The 14,887-nt window shown below is 39.2% G+C and overlaps 2 protein-coding genes across 2 annotated transcripts; both read right to left on the bottom strand.

Moving 5' to 3' along the window:
- Positions 1–510: 510 nt before the first annotated feature.
- ptdss1a (phosphatidylserine synthase 1a) lies at positions 511–10,386 on the bottom strand. Its single transcript, XM_063486780.1, has 13 exons — positions 9,517–10,386; positions 8,916–9,007; positions 8,569–8,613; positions 8,365–8,489; positions 8,087–8,245; positions 7,689–7,840; positions 7,294–7,435; positions 4,446–4,558; positions 4,264–4,329; positions 3,758–3,857; positions 3,521–3,589; positions 2,260–2,326; positions 511–2,056 (listed from the first exon to the last, which is right to left on the bottom strand). The coding sequence occupies exons 1-13, from the start codon at positions 9,696–9,698 to the stop codon at positions 1,962–1,964; spliced, it is 1,407 nt and encodes a 468-aa protein (XP_063342850.1). The 5' UTR covers positions 9,699–10,386; the 3' UTR covers positions 511–1,961.
- Positions 10,387–12,445: 2,059 nt separating this feature from the next.
- LOC134637401 (membrane-spanning 4-domains subfamily A member 4A) lies at positions 12,446–14,860 on the bottom strand. Its single transcript, XM_063487820.1, has 7 exons — positions 14,776–14,860; positions 14,529–14,694; positions 14,274–14,369; positions 14,099–14,155; positions 13,616–13,714; positions 13,395–13,511; positions 12,446–13,302 (listed from the first exon to the last, which is right to left on the bottom strand). Exons 2-7 carry the CDS (start codon positions 14,688–14,690, stop codon positions 13,273–13,275), a joined length of 561 nt encoding a protein of 186 aa, XP_063343890.1. The 5' UTR covers positions 14,691–14,694; positions 14,776–14,860; the 3' UTR covers positions 12,446–13,272.
- Between the last annotated feature and the right edge of the window lie 27 nt (positions 14,861–14,887).

The following is a 14,887-nucleotide window of genomic DNA, read 5'->3' on the forward strand; positions in this document are numbered from 1 at the left end:
GTATTTTGCACATAACTAAGGCTCTCTGCTGCCCTCCTTTGGAAAACAGTCACAGAACACAGAACCCAAATTGCAGATATCACAGAGTAAATTCAATGACAAAAAAGGCCTGTATATTAAATTCTTTTAAAAAAGGAAAGAAAGAAATATGTCTGGCTGGAGTTCAGTGCACAATCTCTTGAATGTGCAACAGTGTGTTTGCCACAACTCATGTTTAAGACTATATGATGTTTATTTCCAAAGGAACAGCAACCGTACCTTCAAATACATCTTGCTGTAGGTCAGCATGCGGCAGCTATTTCAGTCTGAGTTTCATGCTGTGCAGACGGAGTGAAATCTGATCTGTTATGGGCCGTGCTTGAATCAGCCAATCCAGCCCTCCTTTGCTGCAGCGGGACACTCCTCAGGGGTCAAACAATGTCATTTTAAATTTCTCTTGTTAAGTACGCAAACACAGAGGGGCTTCCTTCTAATAGGAATGTGACAGCAAGTAAAAACGACCAAACAAGATTAAGAGGAAATTAAAACACTTTTAATAAGTTTCACAGTGGAAAAGAACAGCACAGGTCGTTTTCAGCAGAATTGTTTTTGGCAAATGACATCTAAATCAACAGACGAGGTCCTATTAGTGTCTACTGTATGTAGCACGGGAGCCAGGTCTGTTCCAGAGAGGTCAGTGTCTGGATTGTCAAGGATTATGAGGGATAGTATATCTATACTGAGATGATACTGACACATGAAATGGAAATATAACCTTCAAATAAAATACTCAAGGCCAGAAGAATCAAAGACACACAAAAAAAGTCAGTCTTAATAGAAGCTGAAAGAAGATAGGAATTAAAAAAACAAAACAAACATGCAAACAGGCACAAGGGATGAATTAAAATGTTACCACGACAGTGAAAAAGGTGTACATAACAATACTGGCATCCTGCTGTGTGGTGAATACAAAGACTCTTGTAACGGTTTCCTACTACAACACTTGATTTGATTGGAGTCAGCCATGCAAATGCAATATACGCAACAAGGTCAATCCAGACACAGACAGAAAAACCTGACAATACATGCAGTAATTTGAATAATTACGTTCTCTTATTAGTAAAAAAAAAAAAAAAAAGAAAAGAAAAAAATTAGCAGCCACAGGAGGACAAGGAGAGTAAAATCACTCAAGGTCACAATGATTCACAAAATACTCGAACATTACTTAATGTACAGTATTTTCAATAAACTTTTCTGCAAAGTGCTTAAACTGTGTGCTTTGCTTCATTACAGGCCAAACGCAGACCCAAGCCGGTGATCCTACCACGCTAAAGCTGTCTGGTATTGAACTCCTGCCCACATTCAAGTTAAAAAACATAAAATAGTGAACATCTATGATGTAAATAGATAATCAGTGACAGACATTTATATAAAAATGCTTTAGCTTCTTTTGTGCTATAAACATAGACGCTCCACTAAGTGATAAATTCTACATAATGGCTTTTAACATTGAAATGGGTTTGATACCAGAGTTGGTATAAACCAGTCAATTGTACATTAGCCTTCAATGATACTGTTTCATAGGATAACTGTGAATTATAGCTCACTAGCTACAATGATCATGCAATTATATTTAGAAATGGCAGTTTTTGTTGCCACACCTTTCTCTCACACACTCGCACAAAATAAAATTCTCCCACTCTTTCATCCAAAAAGCAAACAAAAAAAAAGTGATCAGTGGTTTAGGAGCTTTTATGACTACAGCACACACCAACGTGTGTATCTCTGTAGAATGAGCCACTGTGCACTCCTAATAACACTGCATGGACCTGTTTTTCCACTTCTGCTGTCTGCACTCCATCTACTGTAGGTGGGTGGCTTTCTAGGCTTCGGTTACATCAGGAAGTGGTCGTAGCTTTACCCTCTTCTCCATCTGTAATCTTTCACACTTCGGGTTACCCAACAGCCTCCGCCTCCAACTCCTACTGGCTGTCGAGGCCGTTGATGGATTTGGTCTTTCCTGAGTCCTTCTTTCTCTGTCTGGCTTTAGGGCTGTCGCCATCTACATCAGTTTCTCCTGAAACATGAAGATCACTTATTTCAAATGAACCCATAAAGAGACGTAACTGCACTGTGTTTTTTCTCATACATGTATGAGTATGCATGAGTAAAGCACTATAATAAACACTAGAGGTCACCCCTTTACAAGACAGCAACTGAATACTGGTATGCATTTTTTTAATGTGGTGTGCTGGATGAATTACAGTGAAGTCAGTGTACCTTTAAATCCCTCAGACACATGGTCAGCAAACTCTGCGAAATTACTGTCTTCACATTCTGAGAGGCTCTGAGGGGAGAAAAGGTTTAAGACACATGACACACACATACCTGTAACTGAACAGAGACCATACTGTACATGCATCACGGCTAACTGACCCTGTACAGCTTTCTCTGTAAACAAGCCGATAACAACCCCTACAAGGAAAACCTTGAATGTTAATATTTACTAATGATCTTTGAGAGTAGATGATTATTTAGCTACAGAGCATTAAGCATGGTTGGCTTCACCCAGGACATTTGGCCTTTTGCCATTCAGGCACAGATGTCAGTTTGTTATAGCTTTATTTAGACGTAACAAGAGTTTACAGAAAGGCACTGAAGTGTGACACTGCTATAAAAATGACGCGAAGGGATAATAATGTTAGCAGCTGTGATGGCTTTATAATCCCGTTTTGGTTTAATCACTAGAGCAGTGGCTCTCAAACTGTGGGGCACAGGCAACCAGGTGTAAAAATATTAACCACCAAGCGTTGCCTGATGCTATTGCACTGATCTATATCTGAGTAAAGTTCAACTTGAATCCTTTTTTATATTGTTAATGATTGTGGGTGTGGGATATGGCCAACCAAACCATGTATTTGTTAGATAGGCTGAGAATAAAGAAACAAGTTGGGATTGAAATTAACTCCAATTTGCACATGTTTTAAGTGCTTTTATGGATATTCACTTGTTTTTCCTAATTCCTATCATTCCTGTCCTCAACAGAAGGGGAAAAACTTCAGACTCCTGGCAACCACAGGTCACTAAGGAGACTATATTTTCTGTGAGACCAGTTGGCAAGGGGTTGCTAGTGGTCGTTGGGTGAAAATGGTCGTATATGGTGCTGCACCGATAGCCTCTTAACACTTACTAGCTATCAGCTGAGCAGGGATACTTTTACTCTGAAAGTGTGACACCTTCAGAGTAAAAGTTGTCTCATTTGAAATGTTTTGGTTGCAGTGGTAAGGCACAGCTTTCGCTTTGAAGGGGATTGTTCTCAGTTTCTTGTTGTACTGCACTTCAAGTTTCGCTACTGCTCTGTGAATAGTTAGTCTTGGTAAGTTTGTGGTGCAGGGACTACACTAGTTTCCAGAGGCTGCCAGGGGATTGTCGACTGGTCTGTAGGCCTGTGTGTGACTAAGGCCTTAAACTCTTTGTAAATGCTTCAAGGTCTAAAGCAGTTAAATGGAAAAACTCATGAAAGCTAAAGCAATAAACATACCTTTTCCCTTGGACCATATGTTTCTGCGTACCATACCATTCCATACAGGCACAGGAATGTAATGAAGGCCTAAAAACAGAATGAAGGGAACAGAAACTTTAAAATGATTCATGGAAAACATGTAAAAAATTACTTGCAGTATTCTATTTTATTTGTGTGTTAGAATATTCATATTAAAAAACAAAGATATATGTATAAAAAAAAATGATACGTATTTCAGTGCATGATAGACCTTACCAAACACAACAGCCAGAGGATCACATAGAGGATCTGTGTTTTTGAGAACAAGTCCTGTCCAAACTTAATGCATGCCAAAGCCTCCAGAAAGGCTATTGCCCTGTGAATGAGAGGGAGGGGGCAAAACAAACACGTAGTTCAGTATTTTAACTCACTGGTAGCAAAAAGAAGAGAAATCCAAACCTAAAAATAACATCCAAATCAAACATGTCAGTTTTGGGCTTTTATCTGAGAGCAGTGCTTGGGTCACTGACCTACACATTTGAACTTTTTTGGATAAAAATATTCCTGATGTAGGTCAGCTGTTTGACAGCTTAGTCCTTGAGTGAGGCAGTGAAATGCCTGCATGAATACCACTGTTCATAATCTCTAGTAGCTCAGGTAACATCTCCTCCTTGAGCTGCTGTCACTGCCCATGGCTATGTGTACACAGCACTAAATTTTCATAGGAATACAAGATGTTAAGCAGGCTTATCATTAACAATCTTTAAAATCAGGTTACTTACCCAAATACCCAACACTGGGTCCCAACTCTCTTGCACTGTGTGTCTGTTAGGTACGCATAATACTGCCTAAAGGAAAAAACAAAGCAAATTTTTAGCAAATTTCACTGGAACCTCTAGTCTGTGTCTCTGTTTCCCTTTACCCATCTGCCACATAATGAGGGTAAATGCATGAAATGATATACCTTACTGTTGGAGCTGTGATGATACCGATGAACAGGATTCGACACCAGCTAAGAGCATGGCTTGCAGGAAAGACGAAAATGTGCTTAAGGAAGAATGTGTTCAACTCAGTAAGCTGTGAAAAAAAGAAAGAACAAATGATAAAAAGGACTATAGTTAAAAACAAAAGCAAGTATAGCATTGTTTACAATTATTCAGACAGTGGGACATTTCTATTCATTTTAACATACTGAAACTTTAAACTTAAACTCACAAAACTCTTTTATATACTCTAGCCGGCCACTTTGTTGGGTACACCTGTTGCACTTGTGCATAACGCAAGTATTTAATCCACCACCCGCTGAAGTTAGATGGAACCTTAAAGCAGATTTAATACCTCAGCAGAAGACCACACCGGGTGACACTCCTAACAGCTAAAAATAGGAAACTGAGGCTACAATTTGCACAAGTTCATCAATCTTGCAAAACAGAAGTTTGGAAATACATTGCCTGGTCTGATGAAACATGATTTCTGACATGAAAGCATGGATCCAATTTCTCTTATATCAACAGCTCAGGTTGGTGGTGATGTAATGGTGTTGGGAATATTGACACAAGATAACTCACCATGTAGCACACCTCAGATAAACTTCACAAACTGGTTTCTTGAACTCGAAAATGAGTTCACTCATTCACTCACTGTGTACTCAAACGGCCTCCACTGCCACCAGATCTCAATCCAAGAGAGCGCCTTTGGGATGTGCTTAATGTAAGAATCACATCATGAATGTGCAGCTGATAAATCTGCATCAACTGTGTGATGCAGTCATGTTGATATGGACCTAAATCTCAGGAATGTTTCAGCACCTTTTTGAATCTATACCATGAATGATTAAGGCACATCTGAAGGCAAATGTGGTGTTAAGACAAAAAAATATATTAGCATGTACTACTAGTTATAAACAGAACTGCATTACCCTTTGTAATATTAACATACTGTATTATAAAATATAATTTAAAGGATGCAAAGGCAGCCAGGAAAACTTGCAGTTCAACTTTTCCCATCATATTTTAGCATTTTTAAAATCAAGCAGAAAATATGAGAAGGACTTGGCTGTGAATACAGAAATGTTGCTGATATATGTTAATTAGATCTAATGCAATTAGGCCTTTAGGTCTCTGCAGTCTGTTCAGTGTCATCAAACTACATTTACTCTCATGAGATTCACTTGTTGTTCCACCAGATTTTTTAAGGATCTAACATTTCTCTCACATGTGTGTGCCACATTAGAATAAGCACATAATTAGAATTTGTATTAATTAAATGCATGCTATATTTGTTTATAGATCAGCTATGTACTGTTGTTAAGTTTTAGCGAGTTAATTACAGGTTAATTAATGGCAGAGTATACTGTCACCCCAACAGGCTGAATGGGTTCACATTCAGCCTGTACAACAACCGTGCAGGAAAAATATAGTAAGCTGTAAAGCTCTGATTTAATAAAATAGATCACTGTATATTTTATCATTGTTCAGGTAATTATTCAGACAAACAATATCATCCACGGTTTTTTGTTGTAGGTAGGAGGACCATATCCCAACAAACTAAATGTGAGGCAAACACTGTGTCTATGTGGGGAATAAAGTGGGAAAACAGCAACAGTACTGAGAGGTAATCTGAACACCTTCAATTTTATTTCTCTGTTAACTTAGCTGCTCTCTGTCTGCTAACACTTTTTTTTGAATTTCAGGCTGTATGTGTCCATAAATTGGCATACTTTTCTGAGCCATATCTGACAATTTTGGCTATTTTTTAATCCACAAATACCCATATAATGCCTCACTTCACTTTGTATTAAACCACCCACGCAAAACTGAAAAACATTTTTCAGCAAAACCCCCACAAAAACTACTATATCTTGTGAATATAGTAAAAAGCCTTCCCTTTGTATCCACAGGGTAAAAACTAGACAATGGAAAAGTGCATGTCCCGCAGAAGTAGTCAAACTGTGGGACACTATCTGAAGATGTGGGACAAGTAATAAAAACGCTGCACAGTCCCACATCAAAACAGGAATCTGGTCACACTGGTTGGAGAATATTTATAACAATTGCACTGCTTACTCATTTCAGAAAAATGTAACATTTACTGAACTAATTTTGGGTTGAATTAAGGACACCATAAAAAATTCTCTCCCAATGCAAGTCACACTTGGATTAAGAGTTTGGCAACAGTAACAGCAGTGCATTTAGAGGGCGCCTTTGTAAAAGCCCGCATTGGCAGATAATGAGGCGGAGGACCCACAGCAATGTTTTTTCACTCATTTGGCCAGGAGCCTGTGTGGTTGAATTTAGTGAAGAGCAGCTCAACTGTCACCATGTGGAGTACAGCTGTGCCATGCCCAAGCTCTTCAACTAATTCTAAAAGACTGCTAATTACTATTTAAGGCCTCAAGAGAGTTCTCAACTGGCTGAGAGAGAGAAAGCGGAGGATGGTGCCGTTTCATCACCAAACACAAAAAGTGGAGGAACACCAGCCTTTAGCTTTCATCACCCTGGCAGCCTGTGGTTAGAAAATTTGGCAGCTATACTCGACTTTCCAGTGGAGAGCAACTAACTAAAATTCTCCATCGTTTTCTAATTTTCATAAAATGCTCCCAAGTAGTTCAGCCTGTCTCATTCTCATGGAATAAGCTTTTAATATGCAGCCAGCAGGACACTTGAGCATTATGTGGGTACATGTGGGACAGGTTTTAGATTGCAGCCAATTAGATTAGCCAGGACTTAGACGGCAGAGCACACAGGATGATCTCTGACTAGTCAGCACTAAGTCACCATGAGACGACAAAAGCAGATTTCTCATGGACCCACCTGCCAAATGATCATGAACAGGTAGACGCCCGTCACTCGCTGCAGAGAAGACTTTGGGTCAAGCCAGCGTACATAGGTCCAGCTTGCAGGGGTGAACTGCAACACGGCTCGTTTGATCTTCCCTGTGGTGGTGTGGATGTCCCTGGATGGAAAGCGTAGAAGGAGGGTTTCAAAGGCATGCAGATAGATTTTCAATAAGTATTATGTTAATGTTAGCAGACAAAGCTACATGCAAGCAACACCATCACATGAATCTTTCAAACCAATCCCCCTTGATGAAGATGTGGGGTTACTTTCAAAACAATTTATGAATCTTATCTACAACATAACTCGGTGCAAAAGAGGATAAAAGTTTAGACACAGCTGTAAACACATCCCACAACATAAACTCATACTTAATACTGGCCCAGTGGTAGGTCCTCATCTCCAAAAAGCGGCAGACAGTCATGCCAAGCCAGATTCCCCCTCCATTACACAGCAGAATATCGAGAATGACTTGGTCCCACCAGCATTCAGCAAAGTTAGGCAGCAGGTGCATGAAGAATAGCTATGGACACAGAAAAAGAACATTTAACAGAATAGTGTACACAATACATGCATGTAGCCTGCAATATTTTGTAGGAATATGTCAAATCAAACGCCACAATTTTCCACACGATAAACCACTGACATCACCAGCTTAGATGACCTGAAAACTTCACCGTTATCAAGAGAAACAGAGAAAGAGAGGCCAGCAGGCAGAGAGAAAGTGACAGCTTGTGATGGCAACCTTATCTGCTGTGTGCATCTCTACCTCAGTAAGTTCCCACGTAATACTGATGGTCCAGCACAATCCGTAACTTCGAATGAGAAGTGCCTTCATACCCCAGCCCCAGAAATGGCTGAATGCAAAAATGTCAAAATGGCTCAGGATTCTCTCCCAGGTGATGACATGGCAGTTCACAGCGTATTCCTGCAGGCAGAAGTGCATGCAGCCTTATTAAAATGATTAATAATCCCTCGGATAGTGCCGCAAGTAGAGCATGTAAATCAACAGGAAAATGATTTTTGCTGCAAGCCTCCATCGCTCACCATTATGTCTGCCTCTCTTTTGGCATAGCGCAGGTTTGGATCCAGCCAATACATCAACTGCTTCACCTGCTGCCAGTTGAGGAAAATGATGAAAACCAGGAACAGGAAGTAGAGAACACTCAGACCTTGGCAACAGAAGGACACAATGTTAGTAGAGGAAAACCAAAGATCTGAATAAAGATAGATTGTGTGAAAAATACTCACCAAAGACTATTCGCCATATCGCTGGGTGTGGCCTGGTGAATGGACCTAAAGAGAGGTATATTAAGACACTGCATGAAAGACATGTAGTAACAAAGTTCTCTTGACTTCTCAGATAGAGTAGAAAAGAGCCATGTAGGTAGCAGTTCATTTTATTCCACTAATAGTAAGGTCTTTACTGAAGTTCCTCTTTCTTTCTAGCTACGGATCTTCTTGTGAGAAGCAGGGTGTTATTTACAGTTCTATAAAACACAAGTGTGTGTGAAGCTCCTTCTAACCCACCGTAATTAAGGCCCTTTATGCAAACACACTTGACTGAGCTTCACAGAAATAATATTGTGCTGTCTTACCATTAGGGAATGCCAAAACACTGATGACAAGGAAGAAGGAGATGACCAGAATGACCCCCACCCAAAGATTATTGTCAGGGTTTCCATCATCTCTGCAGACAGGGAGGGGATACAGAAAATTGAAATCTCAGCGACAGTCAGTTAACCTCAGTATCACTGCTTATGTTAAGTTAAAAGGCACATTTTTACAAGTATGGTTAACATCCTACTAAACTAAACTAAAGTGATGTGGATGCTCTTTAAATAGCTTTAAGCTTCTAAACAGCTGATAAAGAGATCCTATAAAGCAAACAAATACTTTAAATCTAACATTATGAGTCATGCCCTTGCTAGTTACACTGTTGTAGCTAATGCCAACACAGGAAACAAAGTCCCCTATTTGGTGCCATTGTATAACTAATGGATTATTGCTATCTGACGAGGTTAAAGTCTAATTACCTCACAGATTAAGAATGTGACCCATTCCCAGTTACTGTAAGTGCGCAAAGCTAACGCTATAGTTAGCTAGCCTCCTAGTGTACCTGGCACTCTCTGAGCATCACTGTTCCTGCTAGCACAGCTAAGCTAACCCATTAGCGAGCGCTAGCTGTGAGCGACTCACCTTGTGAACGCGAAGTACATCAAACTGAGCACGGTGCATGTCAGCAGCGTTATCGTGTGCGGCTTGTAGAAAAACTCGATTGTGATATCTTCGACCTGCTGCTCGTTTATCATTCGGAAATGCATCCTGTAATTCACATCATCCTTGCTTAAGGTATGGGATCCGCTATACACGGCCGCCATAGCTGGACGCAGGCAGGCAGGAGAGCAGCAGCAGCAGCAGCAACAGCAGCAGCTCCTCACGGCAGCATGAGAAAGTGAGCCACCTCGACCAGTGAAAAATACCAGGAAAAACAAAAACACACCAGACACAGTGGAAATAGTTACATAACTAACGGTAAAGCAAGCAAAGCAAGTGGCAGAGTTAGAGAGGAGGAAAGACTGTTAAGAGTCAAACTGTTCACTTCTGATGTTGATTGGTTTGCATGCTTGCTGGGAGTGTCTCGAGGCGGAAGAGTTCACGTGCTCGTGTGCTGATTGTTTTTAGCATGGCTTCCAGGCAAGGACTTTATGGCGTGAGTGACTACGCACGTTCTTGACTTCAAAAATCTCTCAGTTAATTATGTGACTACACAAAAACACCTTAAAGCTATGCATAGGTTTTGGCGGCTTGCACAAATTACAGGCGGACATCCGTTTGCATGTAAAATGAACGCGTTTCCTGAGTGTTTTCTCTGAATTGGATGCGTCACTTGTTTAAAGACTTAAGTTGGTGCGTGCTTGTCTCCCCCCTGTGGCCCCTTATGGTTTCACACGCCGCGTTAAACAAAGCTCTCCGCTCCCTGCAGGGGTCAGAGGCATCCTTTATACAGCCTTTCATCAGAGGTAAAAGAAGTACTCGCACTTAAAACTCCTGTTTTTCACATTTTACTTAAGTGAAAATATTTCAATGTAATCTGCAAAAAGTGCTTAAAGTATGAAAGTAAATCATTACCAGGATATGTTTTTATTTAGTCTAGACCTGATTATACAAATTTTATATACTGCAGCGGCTAAATTAATCATATAACAATCTTTCCTTCGACTGCTACCTTTAAAGGTCATCATCTGCCGCCATCCCAGCCTTTCCCTAAGCTTCTTCCTCTGTCACGTCACAGCATGACCTCCTTCAATACATCCATGAATCTTCTCTGTGGTCTTTATCCCAGTTTTCTCCTGCCTAGAAGCTCCATGTTTCAGCATACTTTGCCCAGTATAGCTAATATTCCACCTCTGCACATGTCCAAACTATCTCAGCCTTGGCTCTCTAATTTTTCTCCAAAGTGCTCGACCTCAGCTCTGACGTACTCCTTTTAAATCCTGTCCATTCTGGTCACTCCCTAAGCATCATCAGCTCTGCCAACTCCAACTTGGCTTCGTGACTGTTTTTTTGTTGTTGTTCTTTTGTTTTCCAGCCTTTCCTGTCCAGCAGCTTTATAAGATTGAATCACCGTGTTGAATGCATTGTTGTATCAAACACATTAGCTTTGCCAAGAGAAGTTCTATAAACTCTCTATTGGCTTGTCTTGTTAGTCAGTTTCTTTTTATTATTTTTTATATATTATTAATATATAGTGTAAGTGTAACACTACCAAAGCTGACAGACAGGGAGGGCCTCCTGTTTTTTGTTTGTGTCACTGTATCCAAACCATAGATCACAGGCGATCTCACAAACATAAATTTACTAACAGTAAAATAAGCTATTATTATTTCATGGGCGGCTGTGAATCAGGTGGTAGAGCAGTCATCTACCAATCAGAACATCAGTAGATCACCCCCCTGATCTGGCAGTCCATGTGTCAAAGTATCCCTGGGCAATGCTGAACACTGAGTTCCCCCAGATGCCTCCATCAAAATGTAAATGTTAGTCAAAGCGCTTAGGCATACATAAAAGTGCTGTATGAATGCACGCTGTGTTTAAAACACACTTTTCTAAACGTACATTGCAAAGTTCAATATATGGGAAAATACCGTTGCGTCTAAACTTACTGTAAAGCAATACAGTGACTGATTATTATCTCAGTACACAAGCACCAAAGCAAGCTTGTTGAAGAAAAAGGGGGCCGTGCAATAAAAGCAATTTAAAATAAAAGAGAAAATACACAACAGTAGCAAAGACCAAGTGAAATCAAGTGAAACCAGAAAATGTTCTGATTGATGTGCATCTTAAGAAAACATTTAAAAGAGGTCGCCAACAGTGCTGACCTCATTTCAGGATCAGATAAGCGTCCTCTGCCCAAGGACCTCAAGCTACAAGCAAGCCATTATATAGCTGTGTTATGTTACATATTTAACAGACCTTAGAAGTCACCATATCCTAAAATCAGTTCTAAAACAAGCTATTTGTCATATTTGGTGACCTTTGTTTCATCATTTTAGGTTTTTAAAGTAATAATTTCCTGTGATCTGAGAAAGCGGAGCGGAAAATAAAACACATTATTTCCTTCTTAAATACGCGTAAGTCCAAAGCAGATATTGACACAAAATCAAGTAACACACAAAAATTTATTTATAAAGCACATTTAAAACCAAAGTGCTTTACAGTGAAAAGAAAGCGAAAAAAGAAAGACTTCCTCTCGAAACGTTCACACTATCTGCACAAAATAACAAAACGCGCCCCTTCATCTGCGGTCCTAAAGATCAACAGTTGCTGAATACGTGATGAAAGTACAAACACCTTAAAAGTAAATAAATCTGCTCAGTTGCTTTATTTTACTGACGAGTGTCTGTGTCATTTTTCATAAACACCAGAAAATGTGAGCTGTAAAGGCAGCTGATTTTTTACAAGATTTTAGGAATGCGCAGAACAATAAAAAGTTCTTTACACACAATATATCCAAATAACTTGTTCTTACTTTATGTTTCTTTATACACTATATATCTTTAAATTGTTATCAATAATCAGTTATTATAATTATCTATATTTACATATAAAAATTATTTGTTCCCATTAAAACTATTACATCTTACAGACTGCATTGCATGCTTCACTTATTTTCTACTTTGTAGCAAACATAAAATAACCCTTGCTTCTCGGATTCATTTGTGCATGTTGTATCGGGGTAGTAATACATTTACACAGGCTACAACAGAGCAAAACACACAGAGAACTGTTTATTTAAAAATATAACTATGTGCTGATTCACAAACACCATAAAAAACATATAATGCTAAAATGCATTAAACAGCAAGCAGTTAAATAAGTGTTTACAAATGGCTAAAAATACAAATACTGAGATTTTTTGAAAGTTTAAATTTCAGGAAAGTTTGAGGAATTCTGTCAGCTTGACTGCTCAAGGATCCGGGGAGCAAAAGCCTCTTTGTTATCGTAAAAATTTGGAGACATAAAATCAAACTAAGAATCGATGACAAACACTGGAGTCCAGCGGCACTGAGCTCACACCTGTATTATGTTACTCCAAAAAATTATTAATGTTCAGAATTATAGTTTGCATCTCATGAAAAAAAAGCCAAACTACTGCAAGTTTACCTTTTTGCAAAAATCAAAGACAGCTTACAAACACATTTTTTTCTTTTTTTACTGAATACAGATGTGGCCGCTGCTTTCATATGATCCAGAAGTAAACATGGAATGCAACTTGTGACTGTTCAAAAAGTAAAGTAATACATACAAGTTATACTTGAGCAGCAGTGCATGACTATACAGGCTTAACAACCCGACTTTCACAGTCGTTGTTTGTTGCATGCTGAGGAGCATATGACACTGACAGGAAAGTTAAATGTAGGTCGTTCGCGGGTTTCCATCTGTCACTAAAATTCAGTCTCCCTGTTTCAGCAGTACGGTGGGCTGCAGAGAAAAACGATGAAGATTATTATTATTTATAAAATATCTTGTTTTTACTACAACTATCTTGGAGTATGTAAAGAAAAATGACATACCAAAGTGTTGAAATGTTCTCTGCACACAGCTTTGCTCAACCAGTAGATCAAGAATATGGCTATCAAATTTTCAACAACCAGCAGGGTCATTATCAGCACGCTGATTCCTTGAGCCATCTGTAAAGCAAATCAAAAGCAGGTCGAAGTAGTTCAACTTAACTTGGAATTAAAAAGAAAAAGCAAGCCAAACAAAACGAGAGTGACTGTAAGCTGCAGCTTACCTTGGGATTGGGAGGATGAGGAAAGAGGACCAAGGCGAGAGAAAATGCTGCAACTGACCAGAAGAAGCTGATAATGTTCAGAGAGAACGACAGCTTTGTCTGAAAGATTATAAAACATGCTTCATTAAAAGCATCAACCGCACCAGTGCTACCAATGTGGGTTTAGCGTGTTCCCCATTTAGGACAACAGTCTGAGATCGAAAGAAGAACTTTTTAAAGAAGCTCTCCGTTCAGGTTCAAGTGAATGTTACATATCTATAACTGAACGCATCTGTGTAAAACCATAAACACTGTTTCCTGACATAATGAAGTAATGATAATTAATACATGCATAATGATATATTTTTTTCCCCTGATCAAGGCAATAGTCACTATTATGTCATAATTTTTATGCCAAATTGTATGTAATCAGAAGAAATGTTCTTTCTATGAAAAGTAATTTCACATGAAAACAAAACCTTAATTTTAAATCAGTTTACTCACCACATGCATGTTTGGAAATTTTCCTGCAGCAAAGGACAGCATACCACAGACCACAAACTGCAATAATAATACACATACATTGTTGAAAGCATGAAAATAATTCTTTCCAAATCACAAAAAGTTTTAGCAATTTGCTTAAAACCCCCCAAAACAAAGCATTTTTGTTTGTTTTTACCAGAATACTCGGTAGAGTGTAGAGGAACACGCTTGGACTGTTTTTTTGAACCAGTCCAAGTGTGAAAAGAAACACACCAGCGATGGCTTGAGCTGCCTGATAAAAAAGAGAAATCATACTGATAAGCAGAAAATAGTGTGCATAATATATAAACAAGCAGGGAATTGTTTGGATAAAACGCAAATTATTTCTTTACACTCATTTATTGCACGGCAGCCCGCCTTTCCATCCGCTTAGAAAGAAGTTTAAACTTACTCCCATAGGTGTAGGTTTCCCCTTAATAACAAAGACCTTGTAGGAGTCTCTGAAGACGCAGTGGAATTTCTCTGGCATCAGCTGACCATCTCGGAGATCCCTGAGACTTCCAATTGGAATGGTGATGATCATCGATTCATCACATACGAATGTCTTCCTCATTCTCCTGTGAACGAGATGAAAGAGCATTAAAGCAGCTTGTAGCACTCACCAGTTGCTGAGGTGATCTCTGCAAAACACATAATACCTTTTTTTCCTTCTTCTTCTCTGAAGTTGATTCAGACTTGAATTTCTCTTCTTTGGCTCTTCTTTGAGTTTGACAAGGAAATGACCTGACGCATCAGTTGTCTTTGTTTCTG

This window comes from Pelmatolapia mariae, linkage group LG10_11 (genome assembly GCF_036321145.2).
Source record: "Pelmatolapia mariae isolate MD_Pm_ZW linkage group LG10_11, Pm_UMD_F_2, whole genome shotgun sequence".
In the NCBI taxonomy this organism is placed as follows: domain Eukaryota; kingdom Metazoa; phylum Chordata; class Actinopteri; order Cichliformes; family Cichlidae; genus Pelmatolapia; species Pelmatolapia mariae.

What these genes read in the sequence shown, in the direction of transcription:
- LOC134637401 (XM_063487820.1), bottom strand. Translation starts at nt 14,690, where the DNA reads ATGAGGAAGACATTCGTATGTGATGAATCGATGATCATCACCATTCCA. An exon ending in CTCATCCTCCCAATCCCAAG is followed by an intron (nt 13,512 to 13,615) that starts GTAAGCTGCAGC and finishes TTTGCTTTACAG; the next exon opens with ATGGCTCAAGGAATCAGCGT. An exon ending in GAGAACATTTCAACACTTTG is followed by an intron (nt 13,303 to 13,394) that starts GTATGTCATTTT and finishes TTTTCTCTGCAG; the next exon opens with CCCACCGTACTGCTGAAACA.
- ptdss1a (XM_063486780.1), bottom strand. Translation starts at nt 9,698, where the DNA reads ATGGCGGCCGTGTATAGCGGATCCCATACCTTAAGCAAGGATGATGTG. An exon ending in ATCACAGCTCCAACAGTAAG is followed by an intron (nt 4,330 to 4,445) that starts GTATATCATTTC and finishes TTTTTCCTTTAG; the next exon opens with GCAGTATTATGCGTACCTAA. An exon ending in CATATGGTCCAAGGGAAAAG is followed by an intron (nt 2,327 to 3,520) that starts GTATGTTTATTG and finishes TTCTCCCCTCAG; the next exon opens with AGCCTCTCAGAATGTGAAGA.